The sequence below is a fragment of the Pelodiscus sinensis genome, unplaced genomic scaffold (genome assembly GCF_049634645.1).
Source record: "Pelodiscus sinensis isolate JC-2024 unplaced genomic scaffold, ASM4963464v1 ctg214, whole genome shotgun sequence".
Lineage (NCBI taxonomy): Eukaryota > Metazoa > Chordata > Testudines > Trionychidae > Pelodiscus > Pelodiscus sinensis.
In genome coordinates, this window is record NW_027466016.1 from 1 (window position 1) to 24451 (window position 24451).

The 24451-nt window shown below is 69.8% G+C and overlaps 3 protein-coding genes across 4 annotated transcripts; 1 reads left to right on the forward strand and 2 right to left on the reverse strand.

The window, feature by feature from the left end:
* Nucleotides 1-440: 440 nt before the first annotated feature.
* Nucleotides 441-3540, reverse strand: LOC142825948 (winged helix repair factor 1-like). Its single transcript, XM_075918257.1, has 5 exons — nucleotides 3366-3540; nucleotides 2852-2997; nucleotides 867-1449; nucleotides 727-825; nucleotides 441-649 (listed from the first exon to the last, which is right to left on the reverse strand). Exons 1-5 carry the CDS (start codon nucleotides 3466-3468, stop codon nucleotides 456-458), a joined length of 1125 nt encoding a protein of 374 aa, XP_075774372.1. The 5' UTR covers nucleotides 3469-3540; the 3' UTR covers nucleotides 441-455.
* A 714-nt stretch (nucleotides 3541-4254) lies between these two features.
* On the forward strand, nucleotides 4255-8418 carry LOC102459515 (decapping and exoribonuclease protein). 2 transcript variants are annotated; one of them, XM_075918258.1, is made up of 7 exons: nucleotides 4255-4362; nucleotides 5257-5717; nucleotides 6321-6550; nucleotides 6647-6860; nucleotides 7072-7207; nucleotides 7408-7503; nucleotides 7894-8418. In XM_075918258.1, exons 2-7 carry the CDS (start codon nucleotides 5263-5265, stop codon nucleotides 8026-8028), a joined length of 1266 nt encoding a protein of 421 aa, XP_075774373.1. In that variant the 5' UTR covers nucleotides 4255-4362; nucleotides 5257-5262; the 3' UTR covers nucleotides 8029-8418. The 2 variants fall into 2 exon arrangements, with proteins under 2 accessions (XP_075774373.1, XP_075774374.1); XM_075918259.1 differs by having other exon boundaries at nucleotides 4317-4333.
* A 295-nt stretch (nucleotides 8419-8713) lies between these two features.
* LOC142825954 (superkiller complex protein 2-like) lies at nucleotides 8714-24438 on the reverse strand. The gene is given in 38 exon segments (XM_075918263.1): nucleotides 8714-8972; nucleotides 8975-8993; nucleotides 10810-10848; nucleotides 10850-10882; nucleotides 10884-10952; nucleotides 11042-11260; nucleotides 11759-11785; nucleotides 11787-11870; nucleotides 11979-12190; nucleotides 12274-12334; nucleotides 12336-12400; nucleotides 13714-13864; nucleotides 13980-14084; nucleotides 14782-14919; nucleotides 15002-15139; nucleotides 15221-15339; nucleotides 16154-16265; nucleotides 16376-16486; nucleotides 17050-17160; nucleotides 17162-17263; nucleotides 19015-19114; nucleotides 19199-19345; nucleotides 19675-19709; nucleotides 19711-19782; nucleotides 20160-20244; nucleotides 20460-20606; nucleotides 20685-20749; nucleotides 20751-20831; nucleotides 21044-21178; nucleotides 21366-21562; nucleotides 21703-21735; nucleotides 21738-21755; nucleotides 22124-22197; nucleotides 22271-22389; nucleotides 23439-23556; nucleotides 23679-23788; nucleotides 23878-23999; nucleotides 24410-24438. Coding segments are annotated over 38 exon segments (3765 nt in total). The 5' UTR covers nucleotides 24423-24438; the 3' UTR covers nucleotides 8714-8793.
* Nucleotides 24439-24451: the final 13 nt, after the last annotated feature.

Consider the following 24451-nt stretch of genomic DNA (forward strand, 5'->3'; position numbering starts at 1 on the left):
CCCGACCGAGGGAGAGAAGGGGCTGTCCCATGGGTGGGGGCCCCTCGGGAACCTGAGAGTCTAGGTCACCCCAGGGCCCCTTGTCTCGCCCTTGTCTGCTCTTTGGGGCCGGGTTGAGCTGCACAGTGACTCCCACTCCCCGGGTGGCCCTGGAGGGGTGGGGCAAGGGGTGGGGCAGCACAGCGGGGGGGGCCACCCCCCGGAACGGAACCAAGTCAGTTCTCTCCCCCCCCCATCCCCACCAGAAAAGAGGTGGAAACTGAGAGTCACATCTTCTCCCTTGTCTCCTCCTGGGGACTAGTGGTTAGAGCAGGAGGGCAGGGACTCAGGGTGTGCTCGGTTCTCCCCCAGGTGCTGGAGGAGAGTGGGGCTAGTGGTTAGTGCAGGGGGAGGGGCTGCGAGCGAGGACACCTGGCTTCTCTCCCCCACGCAGGGAGGAGAGTGGGGGCTAGTGGTTAGAGCTGGCAGGAGGGCGGTGCTGGGAGCCTGGGGGGGACATACCAGTCGACCAGCTGGGCCCCGATGAGGTCGTGGATGTGATAGGGCAGCCCCAGTTTCACGGCCCGGGGAGCCCGGCGGCTCTGTAGGTCCGACAGCAAAACCTCCTTGTACTTGGCTTTCTGGATCATGGCCTGCACGGCCTTGCGCCCTGGGCGGGGAGAGAGGGCTCAGTCGGCCTGTCCCCTCTGGCAGGGCTGGCTGGGGGGGGAGGGTGCCCACACAAACCTTTGATGAAGCATTTAACGAAGCGCCCGGCTCCGGGCACCGCAAGCCACCAGCTGCCGGCGTCCCGGACGGTCAGGACTCCCGCGCTGACCAGCCAGCCTGGAGAGGGGACAGAAGAGACCCGTCCTCACCTCAGTGTCCTTTGCTCCAGAGACCCGGCATCCGGATGCGTCCCCTCTGGGGTGGAGCACTGGAGCTGGGCACGCAGGGACTTCTCCCCAGTCCCACGTGGGGAAGGTTATAGGGGAACCCCTCGCCCAGCACAGAGATGCGCCCCCTCTGGGGTGGGGAACAGCCGCATAGAACACCAAGGGGGCGCTGGGGCGAGAGGGGGAATGCGGCTGGGCCGGGGGCTCTGGGAGGCTGCGTCCCCCTGCCCCCCGCACCCTCAGCCACCCACGTGATGTCGTGGTCCTGGAAGCCGAAGTCCCTCAGCATGCGGCCCTTCTCGTAGCTGACGTCGGCACAGGAGGTGAAAGCCGTCTGCAGGAACCTGCGCACCGTCCCGGCCTGCTCCTTCCCCTCCACGGACTGCAGCACCTGGGCGGAGACAGGGGGACCTGTTACCCACACCAGGCCCTCCCTGGGGCCACCCTCCCACGGCTGGGGGTGGGGCAGAACCTGACCTTGGGCCACGTAGTCCTGAGCGAACACCACCCCGAAGGCCTCCGTGTCGAATCCGAGCTGGAAGAGCCGGACCAGCCCCTCATCCTTCAGCCGGCTCTGCGGAGGGGAGGGTTAATGTGGGGGGGGGCACTGCACCCCATGGGTCAGAGCCATGAGACTGTGTCTAGCATTGGCGGGTCTACGCACGGTGCATTGTGAGCGCGCGTGGGAAACGTTAGCCTATGCTGAGCACCGTGGGTCCGTGTGTGCGTGAACTCACCACCGCCCGGCTGAAGGGAGCTGTCTGTGTGACCTAGTGGGAGGCTGTACACTGCGTTTGGGCTGTGGGTGACCCCTACTGGCCTGTAGCTGTAAGCGCTGCACAGCAGGAGGGCCACCTGAGGATCCTATGGTCATGTAGACAAGGACTCAATTGGTTCTTACCTGTTGAGGGCAGGGACTGAACAACGGCAGTGAGTGTTGGGGGCAGGGGCAGTTTCTGGCTGGGAAACATGAGGGGAACAGACTAAGCTGAGAGGGCGATGGACCCCTAACCAAGGGGCTGGAGGCGTCTTGGCCCTGACTCCTGTAGCCACATCACGGCGGTGCTGGGCTGTATCCTGGAGAAGCAATAACCCCTCTCTGTTTATTGGCTGGTGGAGACTGTTCTGGCTGCTACGGGGGTGCAGGATCGAGGGGAACCCCGACAATGTCAAAGTTTTACAGATGGGCTTGCACCGGGTGAACCCGAACTAGGCAAAAGGCGACCAGCCATTGGAAAGAGCAACTGGCCAGAGAGCGTCTCTCCCCCGCCTCCGACTCCGGCTGCTGGGACACGACCGGTCACCCGGCGCTGGACTCCACCCGTGTGTTTCCACAACCGGGCATGGGAACGAGGCTGGGAGGTGAAGGGCTCTCACCAGGCGCTATCAGCCGTGTACGGCCGCATGGTGGTTTTTCGCTGACTCCCCAGCCAAGGGAGCTCCCGGGAACGTCTGGGGAACAAGAGCTGACCCGGAGGAAGCGTGGGACCCAGACAGAAGGGACTTCTAGCCTGTGAACGAGCTTCTGAGATTCCAATCTGGCTGCAAAGGCAGCGAAGCGCCCTGAGGCTCCGGTGCCGGCTCGTAGCAGCTCTGCCGGGGAGGATCTGCCATTCCCGTTCGACCTATGTCGGACGCTTGGTTTGAACGTCGGGTCGCGTCGGTAACCTGCTCTGACCTGTTTGCTGTCGCTCGTAATCACCGACAACCGACCTTTCGTAGCCATGACCTTGGGCGCTGTGGTGTCTACACCAGCCAGCGGGAGCCGCACTTCGGGGTGGAGTCAGGGCATGGCCTCCTCCGCACTGAGGGAGGGGGCGAATGTCTCCAGCGCACACCGTGCAGTTCCCCTGCCACGCCTGAAGGTCTCATTCAGGGTTTACACTCCAGAGGGGGCAATGTGAGGGAGGAGGTCCCACCCTAGGGGGGCCCAGGGTCTGCTGTGCACGGGTGCCCTGGGGTGGGGGGGCACTCACCAGGTGCCTGTCCACGGCCGTGCGGTCCTTCACCAGGCTGTAGAGCTGGTGCTTCAAGACGAGAGGGGGCAGCGCATCCTCGAAGAGCTGGCGAGGGAAGAGGGAGGCGAGATACCGGAGAGCCGAGTCCACCGCCCCGGGGCCCTCTGCCAACCAACGACACAGGGTGAGCAGGAGAGAACCCAGGCGTCCTGGCGCCCAGCGCTAGCCACCAGCCCCTCCCTTCCCAGAGCCGGGGAGAACCCAGGCGTCCTGGCGCCCAGCTCTAGCCACCAGCCCCTCCCCTCCCAGAGCCGGGGAGAACCCAGGCGTCCTGGCGCCCAGCTCTAGCCACCAGCCCCTCCCTTCCCAGAGCCGGGGAGAACCCAGGCGTCCTGGCGCCCAGCTCTAGCCACCAGCCCCTCCCTTCCAGAGCCGGGGAGAACCCAGGCGTCCTGGCGCCCAGCTCTAGCCACCAGCCCCTCCCTTCCCAGAACCGGGGAGAACCCAGGCGTCCGGGCCCCGCCCTGCTCACCCCACGTCTCCGGCTCAGCCGCGTCCCCGGGGTCGGGTCCTGGCTGCAGGCGCCGCTTCTTAGCCTTCAGGGTGTGCGAGATCAGCTGGCGCCGGCGTTCCATGGGCTGGGGGGAGCGGCAGAGTCGGCACCGAGTGAGCCCCCCAATGCCAGGTCCCCCTCCTGCCCCCTCCAGGTCCCCTCCCTTCCCTCCTGCCCCCCTCCAGGCCCCTTCCCCCCTCCTGCCCCCCTCCCTTCCCTCCTGCCCCCCCTCCAGGCCCCTTCCCCCCTCCTGCCCCCTCCCTTCCCTCCTGCCCCCCCTCCAGGCCCCTTCCCCCCTCCTGCCCCCCTCCCTTCCCTCCTGCCCCCCTCCAGGTCCCCTTCCCCCCTCCTGCCCCCCTCCCTTCCCTCCTGCCCCCCTCCAGGTCCCCTTCCCCCCTCCTGCCCCCCCTCCAGGTCCCCTTCCCCTCTCCTGGCCCCCTCCCTTCCCTCCTGCCCCCCTCCAGGTCCCCTTCCCCCCTCCTGCCCCCCCTCCAGGTCCCCTTCCCCCTCCTGCCCCCCCCCCGCCAGGTCCCCTTCCTCCCCTCCTGACCCCCTCCTACCCCCCCCTCCTGGCCCCCTCCCTTCCCCCCTCCCTTTCCTCCTGCCCCCCCTCCAGGTCCCCTTCCCCCCTCCTGGCCCCCCCCTCCAGGTTCCCCCCGTCCCGGAGTGATGACGTCACCGCCTCCACTCCCTACCCAGCGCAGAGTTCCCGGCGCCCTCCGATGACGTCACCCGGGGGTCCTCGCTCTTCCCGGCCGCGCGCCCGGCGGCAGCAGGTCCCCGCGCTGATGGCGTCAGCGGGGCTCGGAGCGGGAAGAGGGGGGGGCTGGCAGGGGCGGAGCTTCCGCGGGAGTCACGTGGCTGCGGGGCCGCGCGCTTGCGCAGGGGAGGGGCGGGGAGGGCGAGTCGCTCTCGGTTGACGTCAGGCGGGTGCCCGGGGGTCAAAGGTCACCGACGGGGGAGCGGGAGGGGAAAGGTCAGAGGTCGGACGGGGAGACGGATTCGGCTTGTGGGGCGGGACCCTGGGGGAGGGGCCGGCCGGGGGGCCTGTGGAGCGGGGGGTGCGGGGGGCAGGGGCCGTGGGGCTGGGTGGGAGGCGGGGGGCTGGGCAGGGGGGGGGCCGTGGGGCAGGGGGAGGGGCTGGGCGGGAGGCCCCTGGGGGGGGCCGTGGGGCTGGGCGGGGGGGCTGTGGGGCTGGGTGGGGGGGCTGGGCGGGAGGCCCCTGGGGGGGGCCGTGGGGCTGGGCGGGGGGGGCTGTGGGGCTGGGTGGGGGGGCTGGGCGGGAGGCCCCTGGGGGGGGCCGTGGGCTGGGCGGGGGGGGCTGTGGGGCTGGGTGGGGGGGCTGGGCGGGAGGCCCCTGGGGGGGGCCGTGGGGCTGGGCGGGGGGGCTGTGGGGCAGGGGGAGGGGCTGGGCGGGAGGCCCCTGGGGGGGGCCGTGGGGCTGGGCGGGGGGGGCTGTGGGGCTGGGTGGGGGGCTGGGCGGGAGGCCCCTGGGGGGGGCCGTGGGGCTGGGCGGGGGGGGCTGTGGGGCAGGGGGAGGGGCTGGGCGGGAGGCCCCTGGGGGGGGCCGTGGGGCTGGGCGGGGGGGGGCTGTGGGGCAGGGGGAGGGGCTGGGCGGGAGGCCCTGGGGGGGGCCGTGGGGCTGGGCGGGGGGGGCTGTGGGGCTGGGTGGGGGGGCTGGGCGGGAGGCCCCTGGGGGGGGCCGTGGGGCTGGGCGGGGAGGGCCGGGCGGGGGGGGCCTGGCGGGGGGGGGCTGGGTGGGGCTGGGCGGGGGGGGCCTGGCGGGTGGGGCTGGGCAGGGGGGGGCTGTGGGGCTGGGCGGGGGGCGCCTCTGCCGGGCTCCGGGTCTCACCCCCTCGCTCCCTCCCAGGCCGCCATGGAGCCCGGCGCCCGCCCGGCCAAGCGCAGCAGCCGAGAGGTCGCGCAGGAGCCGGGGGCCTCGCCCAAGCGGGGGCGCTGGGCCCCCCCACGCTGCCCGCGGAGCCGGCCCTCTACGACGGGCCCTTCCCCTTCTACCGCCAGCCAGCCGAGCTGGGGCGCTTCTCCTGGACGCCGAGCGCCGCTACCACCCCGACGCCCGCCAGCTGCGCTACTTCGCCCCGCCCCCCGCCGACCGCCCCGACCCCCCCTTCGACCTGCGCCACGGCTACCGGGACGCTACGTGCGGCGGGACGAGGACCAGCGCGAGGGCCTGGAGCACCTGCTGCGCTGGGTGGCCGGGCAGCGGGACCGGCTGCGGCTGAGGGCGACACCACGGGGTGCGCGGGAGAGGCAGGGGACACGGGGGTGGAGCATCCCTTTACCTGGACCACCACTGATCTGGGGGTGGAGGTCAGTGGGATAGGAGCAGCTGGGGGTAACCAGCAGGGGTCAGTGTGAAGCCAGCACCCACGTGGAACCAGGTGGGGGGCAGGGGAGACCTTGATTCTGCCCTTCATCTACTGGCACATGCCTGGCTCAGCCTTGGGATAGGGGGCAGGGCCAGTGCCACAGGAACACCACCCTGGGCTGTGTGGCGGTGTGGGGGACAACAGAGCATGTGCCCAGCGCCTGGCACCTCATGTGACCCCATTCAGCTCAACAGGGAACTGTGGAACTCCTTGCCACAGGAGGCTGTGAAGGCTAGGATTATAATAGAGCGTAAAGAGAAGCTAGATAATTTCCTGGAGGTTAGTCCATAAGAGGCTATTAGCCAGGGGATAGAAATGGTGTCCCTGGCCTCTGTTTGGCAGAGGCTGGAGAGGGATGGCAGGAGACAAATCGCTTGATCATTGTCTTCAGTCCACCCCTCTGGGGCACTTAGTGCTGGCCACTGTCAGCAGACAGGATACTGGGCTAGATGGACCTTTGGTCTGACCCAGTACAGCCGTTCTTATGTTAACTCTGAACACTACTGATGGTGGGCATGTGGCCCCGTTGCCTCTTCCCCTGCAGGCGCCCTGTGAACGCTGACTTCATCACCTGGCGGGGGCACCTCACCAAGGTGCTGACGACGCCCTACGAGAACCACGAGGGCTGGCTGCTGGCCGTCAGCCTCTTCCGCGGCACGCTGTACGTCAGCGAGGTGGAGACACCGGCGGCCCGGCAGCAGCGGGAGCAGCGCTCCGACATGCTGCAGGAGCTGGCCTACATGGGCTACAAGTTCGAGCACTACATGTGTGCCGGTAATTAGAACCCAGCCGCCCCGCTCTAACCACTGGCCCCTGCTCCCCTCCCAGCCAGGAGAGAACCCAGGCGCCCTGTGCTGTCCCCACCCCCAGACACGCCAGACGGGAGCCCGGACCCCACGGGCGTGGTGAACACCAATGAGGCCTTCTGCACAGTGGTGCGCACGCGGCTGGGCCCCCACTCGCTGCTCTTCGCCGGGGAGGTGGACTGCACCGACCCCCACGGGCCCTCGCCCCCCGCCTGCTACGTGGAGCTCAAGACGTGCAAGGAGATGCACAGCCAGGCACAGCGCCGCATCTTCTACAGGTGTGTCGCCCACCCTCCCCAGCCAGCACCCTCCTGCCCCCTGGGGTGCGTGGCCTCCGTGCCCCAAGCCACACCCTCCCTCGAGCCGGATACCGCAAAGGCACTGGGCGGCGGTGTCTATGGCCAGGCCTGGTTCCTCGTGGGCGGGGAAGGCTGGATCGGCGGCTCCGGGGTGCCAGCAACTGAGGCTGACACCCCTTCCCCTGCCCAGGCACAAGCTGATCAAGTGGTGGGCACAGTCCTTCCTGCCCGGCGTCTCCCGCATCGTAGCCGGCTTCCGCGCCCCCGACGGCACCGTGGCCAGCCTGGAGACCTTCCAGACCATGAACATCTTCCCGCTGATCCGGGTGAGCCGCTGTAACCCCCCCCCCGCTTCTCTTCTGTGGTCGCTGATCCGGGTGAGCCGCTGTACCCCCCCCCCGCGTCTCTTCTGTGGTACCCCTCCCGCTCCCGGCTCCACTGTCCTCCCGCACCCCTGCCTCTTCCTCGCGTGCCAGGCCCTCGTCCCACCTCTATGCTGGTTGAAAGCTGCTCCCTTCCCCCACAGGGCGAGCAAGGCTGCTGGAAGCCGGCCGTGTGCATGAATTTCTGCGAGGCCTTCCTGGCCTTCCTCAAGCGGGTGGTGACAGAAGATGACCCACAGTGAGTAGAAGAGTCCACAGTCTGTTTCGTTTTACTCACCTCCCCCTGCCCCTCCCTACAAGCTGGGAGAGAGAGGAATCCCGACTCCCTGCCCCCCTCCAGCCCCCCAAGCCAGGATCCCAGGAGGCCTGGCCAGACGTTCCTCTACCACTTCACACCCCCCTGTGCAGAATGAACTGGGGGCCGTGCACCCTGCAGCAGGTGAAGCGTGACACATGCCATCCGTAGTGGTGCACGTGGACACAGCGGTGTGTGGGGGGCAGGCTTGGGGCTGAGCATTGGTGTTTGGGGGTGGGGCTAGGGGGTAAGATTTGGAGGGGTGCAGGCTGCCCCGGGAGTCAGGATGCCGCCGTCCTGGCTGCCGCTGTCACCCGTCCTTCTGTCCCCAGGCCTCGTGCACCTGTTTGCCTGGGAGCCCGGCCACCCCGTGTCCTGCACCCGGCACCGGGGCGCGGAGCACGTCTTCCTGCCGGCCTGGTACGTGGAGGCATGGGCGGCCGCCGCAGCCCAGCCTGAGCACCAATAAAGACTGTGGGGCAGGTGTCCCTGTGTCCTAAAGGTCCTGACCCCGTCTGCGGCAAGGTCAGAGGTCATGACCCTGGAGAGTGGAAGGGTGAAAGGTCAGCTCTGCCAAAAGGTTGCTTTCTGGGTCAGAGGTTACTGGGGGTGAAGCTACAGTCTCCGCCCCCGGCCACGGAGGTGGGACCAGCCATTGCCCCCATGCCCTGTGGGTCCTATGTGCAGCCAGAGCGAACCTGGACCCAGGTGACGGGATGGTACAGCACAACCAGCCCCCCCCCCCCCCCCACCGACACAGTCGGCCCCATCAACTCCTGAGCATTCTGCTCCCCTCTGCCAATGGTATGGTCCATCACCAAGGGAACCGTGCCCCTCCTCTGCCCCCTTAACAGCTGTGGACCCAGCCAGTTGGGGAAAGATGCAGGAAGCACATCACAACTGGACTGACCTAAGGCCGGGGGGGGGGGGGTGGGGGGGGGGGGGAATAGCACGGACTGGTCCACATGCACGGCGCAGGGGAAGTCCATCTCTGACTGCCAACTTGCAGAGGTGTGTTCGGCACCGGGGGGGGGGAGGGGGGTCACACTCCCTGCCCCAGGCCCTACAAGTGCCCAGCAGGTGCAGCTGAGGGGGGAGGGGCGGGCACTGCCCCAGGGGGTCGCTCACGCCTGGCTCAAGGCCCCACACGGTGCTGCTGCAGAAAGTTTTATTTACAAGCTGGAAGGCCCCCCCCTCCCAGCCAGCCCCAGGCGGGGGGCGGGGCCGGGCCGGCTCACTGGGTGTACAGGCTGGCGGCGAAGACGATGTCGCGCTTGATGAGGTTGGCGGCCTGCTCCATCTTGGCGTGCAGCGTGGGCTCGCCAATGACGCGGGCGGCGCTGCGCACGTCCCGGCAGGTCGCCGCCAGCCGCTGGATGCAGCGCACCACGATCCCCTCCTGCACGTCCGTCAGCCGGCGATCTCCGCGAAGGGCTGGGGGGAGAGGGCGTGGGACGCGGGTATGGGCAGGGGGGAGAGGGCGTGGGACGCGGGTACGGGGGGGGGGAGAGGGCGTGGGGACGCGGGTACAGGCGGGGTGGAGAGGGCGTGGGACGCGGGTACAGGCGGGGGGACGCGGGGAGGGAGAGGGCGTGGGACGCGGGTACGGGCAGGGGGAGAGGGCGTGGGGGAGAGGGCATGGGACGCGGGTACGGGCGGGGGGGGAGAGGGCGTGGGACGCGGGTACGGGCAGGGGAGAGGGCGTGGGACGCGGGTGAGGGCGGGGGACACGGGTACGGGCGGGGTGGAGAGGGCGGGGGACGCGGGTGAGGGCGGGGGGAGAGGGCGTGGGACGCGGGTGAGGGCGGGGGGAGAGGGCGTGGGACGCGGGTGAGGGCGGGGGGGAGAGGGCGTGGGACGCGGGTGAGGGCGGGGGGACGCGGGTACGGGCGGGGGGAGAGGGCGGGGGGACGCGGGTACAGGCGGGGGGAGAGGGCGTGGGACGCGGGTACGGGCGGGGGGACGCGGGGAGGGATGAGGGCGTGGGACGCGGGTACGGGCGGGGGGAGAGGGCGTGGGACACGGGTACGGGCGGGGGGACGCGGGGGAGGGAGAGGGCGTGGGGACGCGGGTACGGGCGGGGGGGAGAGGGCGTGGGGACGCGGGTACGGGCGGGGGGGAGAGGGCGTGGGAGCGGGTGAGGGCGGGGGACACGGGTACGGGCAGGGGGAGAGGGCAGGGGGACGCGGGTACGGGCGGGGTGGAGAGGGCGTGGGACACGGGTGAGGGCGGGGGGACACGGGTACGGGCGGGGGGAGAGGGCGTGGGACGCGGGTACGGGCGGGGGGAGAGGGCGTGGGACGCGTGGTACGGGCGGGGGGAGAGGACGCGGGTGAGGGCGGGGGGGAGAGGGCGTGGGACGCGGGTGAGGGTGGTGGGGACACGGGTACGGGCGGGGGGAGAGGGCGTGGGACGCGGGTACGGGCGGGGGGAGAGGGCGTGGGACGCGGGTACGGGCGGGGGGAGAGGGCGTGGGGACGCGGGTGAGGGCGGGGGGGGAGAGGGCGTGGGGACGCGGGTGAGGGCGGGGGGGAGAGGGCGTGGGGACGCGGGTGAGGGCGGGGGGGGAGAGGGCGTGGGACACGGGTACGGGCGGGGGGACGCGGGGAGGGAGAGGGCGTGGGGACGCGGGTACGGGCGGGGGGGAGAGGGCGTGGGGACGCGGGTACGGCGGGGGGGAGAGGGCCGTGGGGACGCGGTGAGGGCGGGGGACACGGGTACGGGCAGGGGGAGAGGGCAGGGGACGCGGTACGGGCGGGGTGGAGAGGGCGTGGGACACGGGTGAGGGCGGGGGGACACGGGTACGGCGGGGGGAGAGGGCGTGGGACGCGGGTACGGGCGGGGGGAGAGGACGCGGGTGAGGGCGGGGGGGAGAGGGCGTGGGACGCGGGTTGAGGGTGGGGGGACACGGGTACGGGCGGGGGAGAGGGCGTGGGACGCGGGTACGGGCGGGGTGGAGAGGGCGTGGGGACGCGGGTACGGGCGGGGGGGAGAGGGCGTGGGGACGCGGGTGAGGGCGGGGGGGAGAGGGCGTGGGGGACGCGGGTGAGGGCGGGGGGGAGAGGGCGTGGGGACGCGGGTGAGGGCGGGAGGGGAGAGGGCGTGGGACGCGGGTACGGCGGGGGGGAGAGGGCGTGGGACGCGGGTACGGGCGGGGGAGAGGGCGTGGGGACGCGGGTACGGGCGGGGGGAGAGGGGCGTGGGGACGCGGGTACGGGCGGGGACGGACGGGTCACGACCAGCCACTCACCATGCCGCGGGCCCACTCGTACACCACCTCCACCAGGCCCGAAGTTGTACTGCGCCACGAAATCCTCCACCGACTTCCCGCAGGCCGCAGTCCCGCTGCAGCAGGGCGATGCGCTCGGCCACCGCCCGGATCCGCTCCATGCCCTGAGGGGGGAGAGCCGGGCGTCAGGGGCCCCGGGTGTCAGGGCCCCCCCCGGCCAGGCCGCCTGCCCCCTCCCCCCGGACCCCCTCACCTTGCGCAGCACGCTGGGCAGCTGGGGCTCGGCCTGGCTCTTGGTCTGGCAGACCAGGCAGCTCAGCAGGGCCACGCTCTCCTCGGCCCGCAGCTCCGTCAGCAGGTTGTCGAACACCAGCTCAGTCAGCAGCAGCTCGTGGTTGCTGATCTCGCAGGCCACGCGCCCGGCCAGCTGCACCGCCCCCCCCGCGTCCACGTAGCGCAGCGCCCGCAGCACCTGGGCACAGGGGGAGGCGACATGCCCACTCTGCCTGGTGCTGGGGGGTCGGGCGGAGCTCTCCTCCCCCTGGGGTTGGCACTCTGGGGGCCAGCAGTCTGGGGGCCATGGGGCACAGCTGTAGGGCAGGACTTACCTGCCCCTGTGGTTGGTACTCTGGGGCCATGGGGCAGAGCTGTGGGGCGGGACTCACCCCCCTGCCGGGGCTAGTGCCATGGGGCAGAGCTGTGGGGCGGGACTCACCCCCCCGCCGGGGCTAGTGCCATGGGGCAGAGCTGTGGGGGTGGGACTCACCCCCCCGCCGGGGCTAGTGCCATGGGCAGAGCTGTGGGGTGGGACTCACCCCCCCGCCGGGGCTAGTGCCATGGGGCAGAGCTGTGGGGTGGGACTCACCCCCCCGCCGGGGCTAGTACCCTGGGGGCCATGGGGCAAGAGCTGTGGGGTGGACTCACCCCCCCGCCGGGGCTAGTACCCTGGGGCCCGTGGGGCGGGACTCACCTCCACCCGCTGCTGGTACTCGGGCAGGCAGCAGCAGGGACTGGTCGGACAGCAGGAAGCGCAGGTGTTCCAGCTCCGCCCGCAGCTGCAGCCGCTCGGTGAGGCGCAGGTACTGGGGGGGGGCAGGGATTAGGCGGGTGCCAGTTGCCCCCAGTTCCCACCCCCAGAGCTGCAGGCAGGGCAGCAGGAGGCCGAGTGCCAGGCCCCGCCCCGGGCTCACCTGCTGGGGGAAGCGGGGGCTGTGGACGCACTGGAAAGTGGGCAGCGCCTCCTCCAGGCGCCGGAGCCGCATGGCGCCCTCCACCACCTCCAGCTCCTTCAGCTGCAGGGCGCCCACGGGGTCCAGGCGGGGCAGCCCCCCTGCGCCCCCCTCCGCCAGCCGCAGCAGCTCCTGGGCCGCCTGCACGGCCGAGGGCCCGGGGGGGTCCGTTCCTGCAACGGCACCCCGGCACATGTGGGTCCCGGCGGCCACTCCCCCGCGCCACCGCCCCCCCCAGCCCGCGAGCCCCCCCGACCTGAACCGCGCATCTGCCTCTTCCTCACGTCCTCCAGGATGCGCTCGGCGTTCACCCGCAAGCGTCTTGCCCGTGAGCGCCCGGATGGCGCAGGGGGCCAGCTGCTCCACCGCATGGCTGCAGGGCCCTGGGGGGCAGAGGGGCCGCAGTGGGGCAGAGAAACCCGGCCCCCGGTCCCCTCCCCGAGCGGGGAACAGAACCCAGCCCCCCCCGGCTCTAACGCTAGCCCCCACTCCCCTCCCCGAGCAGGGAACAGAAACCAGCCCCCCCCCCCTCCCTGAGCAAGGAACAGAACCCAGCCCCCCCCGGCTCTAACCGCTAGCCCCCACTCCCCTCCCGAGCGGGAACAGAACCCAGCCCCCCCCCCAGCTCTAACCGCTAGCCCCCACTCCCCTCCCCGAGCAGGGAACAGAACCCAGCCCCCCCGCTCTAACCGCTAGCCCCAACTCCCCTCCCCGAGCAGGAACAGAACCCAGCCCCCCCGCTCTAACCGCTAGCCCCCACTCCCCTCCCCGAGCAGGGAACAGAACCCAGCCCCCCCCCTCCCTGAGCAAGGAACAGAAACCAGCCCCCCCCGGCTCTAACCGGCTAGCCCCCACTCCCTCCCCGAGCAGGGAACAGAACCCAGCCCCCCCCCAGCTCTAACCGCTAGCCCCCACTCCCCTCCCCGAGCAGGGAACGAACCCAGCCCCCCCCCCCAGCTCTAACCGCTAGCCCCCACTCCCCTCCCCGAGCGGGGAACAGAACCCAGCCCCCCCCCCCAGCTCTAACCGCTAGCCCCCGCTCCCCTCCCCGAGCAGGGAACAGAACCCAGCCCCCCCCCAAGCAGGGAACAGAACCCAGTCCCCCCGCTCTAACCACTAGCCCCCACTCCCCTCCCCGAGCAGGGAACAGAACCCAGCCCCCCCCCCCAGCTCTAACCGCTAGCCCCAACTCCCCTCCCCGAGCTGGGAACAGAACCCAGCCCCCCCCCGCTCTAACCGCTAGCCCCCGCTCCCCTCCCCGAGCAGGGAACAGAACCCAGCCCCCCCCCAAGCAGGGAACAGAACCCAGTCCCCCCGCTCTAACCGCTAGCCCCAACTCCCCTCCCCGAGCTGGGAACAGAACCCAGCCCCCCCCCCGCTCTAACCGCTAGCCCCAACTCCCCTCCCCGAGCTGGGAACAGAACCCAGCCCCCCCCCGCTCTAACCGCTAGCCCCCGCTCCCCTCCCCGAGCAGGGAACAGAACCCAGCCCCCCCCCCAAGCAGGGAACAGAACCCAGTCCCCCCGCTCTAACCACTAGCCCCCACTCCCTTCCCCCCAGAGCTGCAAGAGAGCTGAGGTGTCTGGGCTCCCAGCCCCTTGCTCTAACCACTAGCCCCCCCTCCCCGAGCTGGGACTGGGACCCAGGCGGCCTAGCTCCCCCCACACCCGCCAGGGCCCCGGCCGCCAGCCCTTACCCTCGGGCAGGAAGAGCTTGTTGAGCAGCAGGTCGTCGGGGTAGGGCACCTCGGGGCTGGGGCTGTCCCCCCCCGCCGGGGTCTCCCCCTCGGGGGCCGTCTCGCAGAGCACCAGGGTGGTGAACGTCCGGTTGGCTGCGTCGGGGGAGACCTGGGGGGAGATGGGGGCTGGTTGGGGGACGTGCCAGGCAGCCAGAGCTGCGGCCGCTCAGGGGGGCCTGCGGGTGGGACGCGCCCCCCCCCCCCACAACACAGCCCCCCCTCACCTGTAAGATCACCCCCAGGGCGTTGCGGTGAGCCGGGGTCGAGACGATCACCACGCGCCCCACGGCCAGAGCCTTCAGCCCGCTGGCCGACTCGGCCACCCGCCTCTGCGCCGGGAGGAGACCGTCACTCGGGCCCGCCCTGCTCCCCGGCCCTGCTCCCCGGCCAGTCCCAGCCCCAGCTGCCACCATGTCCCCTGCCCCCCGGAACCCACCGTGTCCCCTGGGCCTTGACCCGCAGCCGGCCCCAGCCATGTCCCCTGGAAACCGCCGTGTCCTCGGCTGGCCCCCACCGTGTCCCTGCAACCCACTGCATCCTCTGGGCCCTGCCCCCCAGCCGGCCACCGCCATGTCCCCTGGAAACCGCCGTGTCCTCGGCTGGCCCCCACCGTGTCCCTGCAACCCACTGCATCCTCTGGGCCCTGCCCCCCAGCCGGCCACCGCCATGTCCCCTGGAAACCGCCGTGTCCTCGGCTGGCCCCACCGTGTCCCTGCAACCCACTGCATCCTCTGGGCCCTGCCCCCCAGCCAGCCACCGCCATGTCCCCTGGAAACCGCCATGTCCCCTGCCTCCCGGCCGGCCCCCACCACGTTCCCTGGAACCCGCCACATCCCCTGGGCTCTGCCCCTTGGCCAGCTGGCCCCACTGCATCCCCCGGCCAGCCCAGCCCCATTGCACCCGACCCCACAACATCCCCTGTCCCCAGTGCATCCCCTGCCCCGCCGTGACCCGTCTGCTAGCCGGCCCCGCCACATCCCCTGCCCCTCGGCCTTGTCCCATCCCCGGCGAGGCCAGCCCCCCTACCTGGATGAGGCGGCGCGTCTCCCGCAGCTCCTGTACGGCCTGGCAGTACTGGGGCAGGTCGCTCAGCTGCCCGGCCGTGTCCACCTCCTCCATGGCCGCCAGCCGCCGGCTCAGCTGGGCCACGCTCTGCTCCTGGGCCTGCGGGGGGCACGACGCGGAGCCTCAGCGGCTGCTGCCTCCCCCCCCCCCCCCCGCGCCGCCCTCCCCCGGCGCCCCCCACCTGGCTGTCCTTGCGGCTGTGGAACTCGGAGAAGCTGCGCTTCATCATGTCCTCCACCCGCAGCGCCTCCACCCGCAGCAGGTTGAGGATCATGGTGTAGGTCAGGCGGAACTGGGACTGCAGCTGCGTCGGCTTCCCCTGCGGGCGGCAGCGGGCGGTGGGCGACGGCCCCCAGGCGCCCCCCCACCCCCGAGCCCCGCCCCACGCCCGGGGGCTCACCAGCATCATGCGGTGCAGGTCGCCCATCTCGGGCACGCGGGTCTTGCAGAGGATGATGACCATCCCCGTGGTGTCCAGCCCCCGGCGCCCCGCCCGGCCCGCCATCTGGATGTACTCGCCTGCAAGGCAGCCCGCAGCCTGAGCCCCCCCGGCCCAGCCCCCCACGGCTCCGTCCTCCCACTGCCGCCCGGCCCCGCCCCCGCCCCCGCCCCCAGGATCCTTGGCCCCGCCTCCCGGATCCTCGGCCCGCCTCCCCCACGGCTCAGCCCCTCTAGCTCCGTCCTCCCACTGCCGCCCGGCCCTGCCCCCGCCCCCAGGATCCTTGGCCCCACCTCCGGATCCTCGGCCCGCCTCCCCCACGGCTCAGCCCCTCCAGCTCCGTCCTCCCACTGCCACCCGGCCCTGCCCCCGCCCCCAGGATCCTTGGCCCCACCTCCGGATCCTCGGCCCGCCTCCCCCACGGCTCAGCCCCTCCAGCTCCGTCCTCCCACTGCCACCCGGCCCTGCCCCCGCCCCCAGGATCCTTGGCCCCACCTCCGGATCCTCGGCCCGCCTCCCCCACGGCTCAGCCCCTCCAGCTCCATCCTCCCACTGCCGCCCCGCCCCCGCCCCCAGGATCCTCGGCCCGCCTCCCCCACGGCTCAGCCCCTCCAGCTCCGTCCTCCCACTGCCACCCGGCCCTGCCCCCGCCCCCAGGATCCTTGGCCCCACTCCCCCAAGCCCCAGGACCCTTGGCCCCGCCTCCGGATCCTCGGCCCGCCTCCCCCACGGCTCAGCCCCTCCAGCTCCATCCTCCCACTGCCCGCCCCGGCCCTGCCCCCGCCCCCAGGATCCTTGGCCCCACTCCCACGGGCTCAGCCCCCCTCCCCCCCCGGGGATCCTGGGCCAACCTCCCCCACGCCACCCCCCTGCAGCATGGCCCCCGGATCCCACCGGGCAGCAGGTCGCGGAAGCTGGAGCCGTCGTGCTTGCGGATGGAGTCGAAGACCACGGTGCGGGCCGGCATGTTCACCCCCATGGCGAAGGTCTCGGTGGCAAAGAGGATCTGGGGGGGGGGAGGGGGACAGAATATGTGGTTATGTTCCCTCTGCTCCTCCCACCAGCCAGGCCCCGCCCCCAGCTCCTCCCACCAGCCAGGCCCCGCCCCCGGCTCACCTTGACCAGCCCTTTGCTGAAGAGCATCTCCACCACCTCCTTGAGGATGGGCAGGATCCCGCTGTGGTGCACCCCGATGCCCCGCTTCAGCAGGTCCACCATGTGCAGCACCTAAACCCCCCCCCCCCACCCCCCCCGGGACACGTTACATGTGGGCACGTGCTGGAGACCCACTTCCTGCTTTGCCGGGGGACTTCCTGTCCCGCACCCTGCACGGCTGCCAGCCCTCCCCCCTTCCTGTGCCGCCCACCCCAACTTCCTGTCCCGCACCCTGCACGGCTGCCAGCCCCCCCCTTCCTGTGCCGCCCACCCCAACTTCCTGTCCCGCACCCTGCACGGCTGCCAGCCCTCCCCCTTCCTGTGCCGCCCACCCCAACTTCCTGTCCCGCACCCTGCACGGCTGCCAGCCCCCCCCTTCCTGTGCCGCCCACCCCAACTTCCTGTCCGGCGTCCTGCAGGGCCATCAGTCCACCCACTTCCTGTACTGCCCCACCCCAACTTCCTGTCCAGTACCCTGCATGGCCGCCAGATGGCCTGTTTCCTGTGCCGCCCACCCCCAACTTCCTTTCTGGTATCCTTTGACCTGGAAGTACCCGACCAGCAGACGCCAACCCTCCCGCACCGTGCCGCGTCCTGACCGGCACGCAGCCCCCGGGTGTGGGAGGGGGGCTGACCTGGGGCAGCTGGCGGTCGGAGCCCTTGAGGCGGGAGATGCACTTCTGGAAGAAGACGTGGACCTCGCTCTTCTCGGTGCTCGTGGTCAGGTCGAGGGTGGTGAGGGCGGCCTGCGTTGTCGTCGCACCGGGCGCGGGAGAAGGTGAAGGCCACCACGGGCAGCTGGTCCCGCTTGCGCAGCGCGTCCACGAGCGACAGCCACACGCCCTTCTCCTGGGGGGGTCACATAGAATCACAGAGCACTGGGACTGGAAGGGACCTCGAGAGTCACCGAGTCCAGTCCCCGCCCTCATGACAGGACCAAATACTGTCTAGAGCATCCCTGAGAGACATTTATCCAACCTGCTCTTCAATATCTCCAGAGATGGGGATTCCACAACCTCCCTGGGCAACTTATTCCAGCGTTTGACCACCCTGACAGTTAGGAACTTTTTCCTAATGTCCAACCTAAACCTCCCTTGCTGCAGTTTAAGCCCATTGCTTCTTGTTCTAGCCTCAGAGGCCAAGATGAACAAGTTTTCTCCCTCCTCCTTGTGACACCCTTTTAGATACCTGAAAACGGCTCTCACGTCCCCCCTCAATCTTCTCTTTTCTAAACTAAACAAACCCAGTTCATGAAGCCTCCCCTCCTAGCTCATGTTCTCTGGACCTTTCATCATTCTCGTTGCTCTTCTCTGGACCCTCTCCAATTTCTCCACATCTTTCCTGAAATGTGGTGCCCAGAACTGGACACAATTCTCCAAGGCTGTGTCTAGACTGGTAAGTTTTTCCGCAAAATCATCTGCTTGTGCGGAAAAACTTGCCAGCTGTCTACACTGGCCGCTTGAATTTCCGCAAAAGCACCGACCATCTCATGTAAAATCATCAGAGCTTTTGCGGAAATACCATGCTGCTCCCGTTCAGGCAAAAGTCTTTTTCCAAAAGACTTTTGCGCAAAAGAGCCAGTGTAGACAGCTGAGAGTTCTTTTCTGCAAAAAAGCCCTGATTGCGAAAATGGCCATCGGGGCTTTTTTGCAGAAAACGTCGTCTAGATTGGCACGGACGCTTTTCCGTTAAAAGCATTTCTGGAAAATCATGCCAGTGTAGACGTAGCCCAACTGAGGCCTGACCAGTGCAGAGCAGAGCAGAAGAACGACTCCTCGTGTCTTGCTCACAACACTCCTGTTCATGCAGCCCAGATCAGGTTTGCTTTTTGTGCAGCAGCATCACACTGCTGACTCCTATTCAACTTGTGGTCCACTATGACCCCTAGATCCCTTTCTGCCGGACTCCTTCCCAGACCGTCGCTTCCCATTCTGTGCGTGTGAAACTGATTGTTCCTTCCTCAGTGGGGCACTTTGCATTTGTCTTTATTAAACTTCATCCTATTTATCTCAGACCATTTCTCCAATTTGTCCAGATCATTTTGAATTCTGACCCGTCCTCCAGAGCCGTCGCACCCTCCCAGCTTGGGATCAGCTGCAAACTTAATAAGCGAACTTTCTATGCCAATATCTAAATCGTGGATGAAGATATTGACCAGAGCCGGTCCCAAAACAGACCCCTGCGGAACCCCACTTGTTAGACCTTTCCAGCAGGATTGTGAAACATTAATAACTCTCTGAGTACGGTTCTCCAGCCAGTTCTGCACCCACCGTATAGTAGCCCCATCTAAGCTGTATTTGCCTAGTCTAATATCATGCGAGACCGTATCAAAGGCCTCACTAAATCTAGGTATACCACATCTACCACTTCCCCCTTAGCCACAAGACTCGTTATCCTATCAAACGATAGGGGGACTAGGGGGCACTGCTGGGGCCCTGATCCCCCTAGTTCCCCTCACGGGCCCCCGGCAGCGCCCCAAACCCCCCCAGCTCCTCGGCACACCCCAGCCCTGCCCCACCACACTCCCAAATCCCCCGCACACTCCTCCGCACCCCCCAATCTCCTGGGAGCCCCCACCAGGCACATCAAGGGGTGCTGACCTGGCCCGGCCCGGCCGCCACGTGCGTGGGCTGCTTGGCCCCGAAGGTCTGGGCGTGTTTGCTGGTGCGCTCCTTCTTGGCCTCCACCGCCGCGTAGTACCTGGGGCGGGAGAGCGGGTGAGGGGAGCCGCCCGGGGCAGCCGGGGGGCGGGCGAGGGCAGAGGCCCGGCCAGGGGGGACTCACCCCTTGGTGAGGAAGGCGCCGCGGGCGTCGAGGAGCAGGAAGAGCTCGTGCTGGGTCTTGTGGCTGGTGCCCGTGTACAGATAGTGCTCCAGGGGCACCGGGCGCCGCAGGGTGCTGATCACGTAGATCCGCTTCCGCTTCATCCGCCTGCGCCCGGGGGGGGGGGGGGGGGGGGGGGCGGGGGGGAGGTCAGTGCTCACGGCCCCCCCTGCCTGCCCCCAAAGCCCCCCCCCCCCCCCCAGCCTCCCCTTCCTGCTCAGCCCCCCACCCCCAATGTGGTGGCTGGGCAGTTTGCTTTGCTGAGGCGGCTACTCAGTCCCCACAGCCCCCCAACTCTCCTGCCCCCTTCCCCATAACCCTTCCCTGCCCCACAGGCCCCCCAACTCCCCTGCCCCCCCAACTCCCCTGCCCCCTTCTCCACAGCCCTTCCCCTGTCCCACCGCCCCCCCCAACTCCCCTACCCCACAGCCCCTCACCCGATCCAGTCGGCGAACTCCAGTGTGTTGGGCACAGGTGGCGCTCAGCAGGATGATGTTCACGTGTTCGGGCAGCATGATCAGCACCTCCTCCCACACCACCCCGCGCTGGGGGGGGGGGGGGGGAGAACACGGGGTCAGGGAACAGCCGCCCACCCCTCCTCCCACACCACCCCGCGCTGGGGGGGGGGGGGGGGGCGGACGACACAGGGTCAGGGAACGGCCGCCCACCCCTCCTCCCACACCACCCCACACTGGGGGGACACGGGGTCAGGGAACGGCCGCCCATCCCCTCCGCCCACACCACCCCGCACTGGGGGAACACGGGGTCAGGGAACGGCCGCCCACCCCCTCCGCCCACACCACCCCGCGCTGGGGGAGGACACGGGGTCAGGGAATGGCCGCCCACCCCTCCTCCCACACCACCCTGCGCTGGGGAGACACGGGGGTCAATCCCCACCTCTGCCCCTCGCCCTGCTCCTCACCTCAGCGTCATTCACGTAATGAACCTCGTCAAAGATCACCCATTCCAGGTCCCGGATCACGTCCGAGCCGTTGTACAGCATGGACCTGTGCCAGACGGACAGACAGACAGCTAGAGCCCGCCCCCAACCCAGCCCGACTCCCTGGCCCGCAGCCCCGAGTATCCACCCGCAGCCCCCCCATCCCGCAGCCCCTCGCCCCGACTCCCTGGCCCGCAGCCTCTGTCCCCGCCCCACAGCCCCGAGTATCCACCCGCAGCCCCCCCATCCCGCAGCCCCTCGCCCCGACTCCCCGCCGCTCACCGCAGGATCTCGGTGGTCATGATGAGGCAGGAGGCGTCGGGGTGCAGCTGCACATCCCCCGTCAGCAGCCCCACGTCCCCAAAGGTGTTCTTGAAATCCCGGAACTTCTGGTTGGACAGGGCCTTGATGGGGGAGGTGTAGATGGTCCTGGGGGGGGGCAGGAAGGGTTAACAACAGGGACCAGTGGGGGGAGGGGCTAGATCCAGCAGGGGGAGGGGCCCTCACCTGGTCATGTGCTTCTGGGCCAGGGCGATGGCGTATTCGGCCACCACCGTCTTGCCGGCCGAGGTGGTGCGCGGCCACGAAGAGCGAGTCGCGCCGCTCCAGGTGCAGGATGGCCTGTTTCTGGAACACGTCCGGCTCGAACGGCCACTGGGCCGGGGAAACCGAGTCAGGCGGGACGCCCCTCTCCCCGTGGCGCGTCCCCAGGCTCCCCAGCCGACCCCCACGGCACAAGGGAACTGAGGCTAGCATCCGGCCCTGGGCCCCACAACCCCGTGACACGTCTCCCTGGCTCCCCCACCCCAGGGCAGCCCCCGCCCCCCTCAGGGCCCCAGCCCAGCGCGGCCCAGGCAGGGTCTCACCCGGAAGGCCGGGTCGGGGATGCGTTTGTAGAAGTCGTCCACGGGCGAGGAGGTGTCGACGGGAATCGCCCACTGCTCCTTGGGCGGCTCGGGGGGCGCGGCCTGGGCGGGCGGGGGAGGTCCGGGGGTCACCTCCTGTGGGGGCAGAAGGGCTGGTTACGGGGCTCCGCCCCCCAGGGCGTTCCTGCCTCGGCCTGCCCCCAAAACCCCCCTCCCCCAGCCCAACCCCCCCTTTTCTGCACCCTGCCCACAGCCTCCCCTCCCCCCCACCAGAACAAGCCCCGTCCCCCAACATCCACCCCCCCAGCTGTCCCGCCTCCACCTTCAGCACCAGCTCCTCCAGGCTGTCTGCCCGCTGGGGGGCGGGGGCAGGGGCGGGGGGCGTCGCTCCCTCCTTCCCCTTGGTCTTCCTCTTCGTCTCCTCCTCCTCGTCGCTGGAGCCGCCCAGCTGGAAGGAGTCCAGGGTCCCCAGCAGCCCGGCCAGGGGCAGCAGGCCCGGTGCGCTCTGGCGCGGCGCAGCTAGGGGGCAAAAGGGGGGGGTTAGGGGGCGCCGGGAGGAGGGAGTCCCTCCAAGCGAGCCCAGCCAGCGGGGTGCCCCCCTCCAGGACACCAGTGTCTGCCCGGCCCCCCATGGAGAGACCAGCCCCCCAGATCAGTACCTTGCGGCTTGAAGTCCACCCCCTTCTTCCAGCCGGGGGCACCGTCAGCAAGTCTGGGCAGCGGGGAAGGAAAACAGGCAGAGTTACACCAGCCAAAGTTGGGAGGGGGCGGGGGGGAGAGAGGGGGCAGGGGCCTGTCTCCACCAGGGGGCGCCAGGTCTGGCCCCTCTAGGGGTGCTGCCTCCCACCCGGCCCCAGGGCAGGACCTGGCAGGGTGGGGGGGGGGTCTGGCCCCTCTAGGGGTGCCGCCTCCCACCGGGCCCCAGGGCAGGACCTGGCAGGGCGGGGGGGGGGGGGTCTGGCCCCTCTAGGGGTGCCGCCTCCACCCGGCCCCAGGGCAGGGCACTGAAGGGCACCCAGAGCCCGCCAGGCCCGAGGGGATGGGGGCGGGGGAGAGGCAGGACACCCGGCCCCCTCACACCTTTCTCAAAGTCCACATCCTCCTCCAGCTGGTCCTGGGCGCAGATCTGCTCCAAGCTGGGCTCGTCCATCCCGCTGGGGAGCAGAGAGAGGCTGAGTCCCAGCAGCACCGATGGGGGGGGGGGGGGCGGGGGAGAAGGAGGGGGACGTACCTGGCCAGAAGGGGTAGTTGGTGCTGCTGCCCCGCAAGGCCTGGGCGGGGGGCCCCGGGGCCCGCTGGAGGGAGAGCGAGTTCTTGGCCGACAGCCCCATGTTGTCCAGCAGCGCCTGGGGCGGAGAGCGAGGAGCGGGGCCTTCACTCACCGTGGCCCCCGGACAGCGCCAGGGCAGCGTCGCAAAGCCCCGGAAACGCCCCTTACGCCGCCCCCCGCTCAGGCCTCCGCCCCGCCGGCCGGGGACTCGCAGGGCAGCGCTGCTCAACCCCCCGCGCGCCCGACCTGCTCACCCCGCCACCCCCAGGGCACGAGGCCGCTTGGAACTCTGCGCTTCAGGGGGGCTGGTCTCCTGCCCCCGCACTCAGCCTCCTCTCCCAGGGCGTGACGAGGGGGGTCGTACGTGGGCTCTCGGGAGCCTGAAAGGATCAACGCCCCGAGGGAGGAACCACACAACCCGAAGCACCGAAAAAGAGAATCCGCCTTCCGCTGAGCAGACGGAAAGGAACCCGCGTCCACCCGCGCTGCTTTGGATGGGAATCGGGCAGAACCCCTTAACGCCAAGGAGACGTGTGCGCTGGCAGGGCGGGCGCAGCACGAAGGGGCGTGTGAAACTTTAGCGCATCCGGCACGTAAATACTCGGGGACGCCGGCCACAGCGGCACAGGCCGGCTCTCACACTCAGGTGGCCGTGGGAATAAGAAACAGGCAGCATCCTCACACCCACTGCGGCCAACCCGTGAGTCTGAGCAATTGGCCGAACAGGAAATAGGACTGAGTGGACTTTCTTGTAGGGTTTTTTTTTTAAATGCAGTTAGCTTGCGTACATGGGTCTATATTTGGGAGCACAACTGAAGCTGTTGCACAAGACTTGTAGTGGGAGAATTGAGCGAGACCCCCTCTTTTGTTGGTATCGCTCGTGCTTACGAAATTAGGAGAGCATTGTACATTTTGTATTCTTTGTTATAAACACGGCTGTTGGGTAACAGAAGGATTAAAGGTGCGTTTAGTTTTTTAAATCAGTCCCCCAGGCCAGCATCTCTCATGTGCCGAAAGGCCCCCCCCAGCCTAGGGAGGGAGGCATGGGACCCAGGCGTCCAGGCCAGCACGTTTTGGGCGCAGTGTGGCTGCCAGGACAGGACCCCCGTGCCTGGATGGGCTCACCTCTCGGAAGGCCAGGATCTGCCCCGTGGTGGGGTCCCGCTCCGCCTGCAGAGTGGCGTGCACAGGGGTGGCGTCTGTCTCCAGCAGCGACCACACGTCCTTCTCCCGCGGCCAGCACCTGGAGGGGGGCACAGAGGCGGAGTCAGCGCCCGCTGCACCCCGATGTCCCGCCCCTCTCCGCGGCCGAAGGGCTGGTGCCCGCAGGGGTTTTCGGGGAGGCGGGTGGGCACCAGGACTCACCTGTGGGCCCTGTCGAAGCGGTGGAGGGGCAGCCATTCGGGGCTGGCCAGGAAGCGCCGCTCCAGCTCAGAGGCCAGGTCCATGGTGAAGGGGGGCAGCCCGTGGGGCAGCTGGAGAGGGAGAGGGGAGGTGTGAAAGGCCCGTGGGGCAGTGGCGGGGTAGGGGAGGGAAGGAGATGGCGGCCGGGGGGGGGTCTCACCGTGCAGAGGGGGATGGTGCCGCCATCGGGCCCCTCCGGCCGGGTGACGAGCTCGAAGCGCCCGGCGCAGCCGACTTCCAGCAGGGACAGGGGCAGCTCCAGGGGCCCCCGGGGGGGCAGCGCTGGGGGGGGGCACAAGGGGGGGTCGGACTCTGCAACAGGCAGAGACCCCTCCCCCTGCAGATCCCGCTGGAGCCTGCCACGGCCCCCTCCTGCCCCTCCCCCCACTACCCCTGCCCCCTCCTGCACCTGCGCCCCTCCCCCCACTACCCCCTCCTGCCCCTGCCCCCCTCCTGCCCCTCCCCCCACTACCCCCTCCTGCCCCTGCCCCCCTCCTGCCCCTCCCCCTGCCCCCTCCTACCCCTGCCCCCCTCCTGCCCCTGCGCCCCTCCCCCCCACTACCCCCTCCTGCCCCTCCCCCCCACTGCCCCCCTCCTGCCCCTCCCCCCACTACCCCTGCCCCTCCCCCCACTACCCGCTCCTGCCCCCCTCCTGCCCCTCCCCCTCACTTGCCCCCAGCGCCCCCCCTCACTCATTCGCTCCATGTCGGCAGCCGCGGGCCGCCCCCTGACCC

Bases quoted from the DNA above. Each gene is read 5' to 3' on its own strand.
- LOC142825948 (XM_075918257.1), bottom strand. From the start codon at position 3,468: ATGGAACGCCGGCGCCAGCTGATCTCGCACACCCTGAAGGCTAAGAAG. The intron at 2,998-3,365 runs GTGAGCAGGGCG...GTTGGTTGGCAG, and splicing joins GGCTGAGCCGGAGACGTGGG to AGGGCCCCGGGGCGGTGGAC. The intron at 650-726 runs GTTTGTGTGGGC...CTCCCCGCCCAG, and splicing joins CGTTAAATGCTTCATCAAAG to GGCGCAAGGCCGTGCAGGCC.
- LOC102459515 (XM_075918258.1), top strand. From the start codon at position 5,263: ATGGAGCCCGGCGCCCGCCCGGCCAAGCGCAGCAGCCGAGAGGTCGCG. The intron at 6,551-6,646 runs GTAATTAGAACC...CCCCACCCCCAG, and splicing joins CGAGCACTACATGTGTGCCG to ACACGCCAGACGGGAGCCCG. The intron at 6,861-7,071 runs GTGTGTCGCCCA...TCCCCTGCCCAG, and splicing joins CAGCGCCGCATCTTCTACAG to GCACAAGCTGATCAAGTGGT.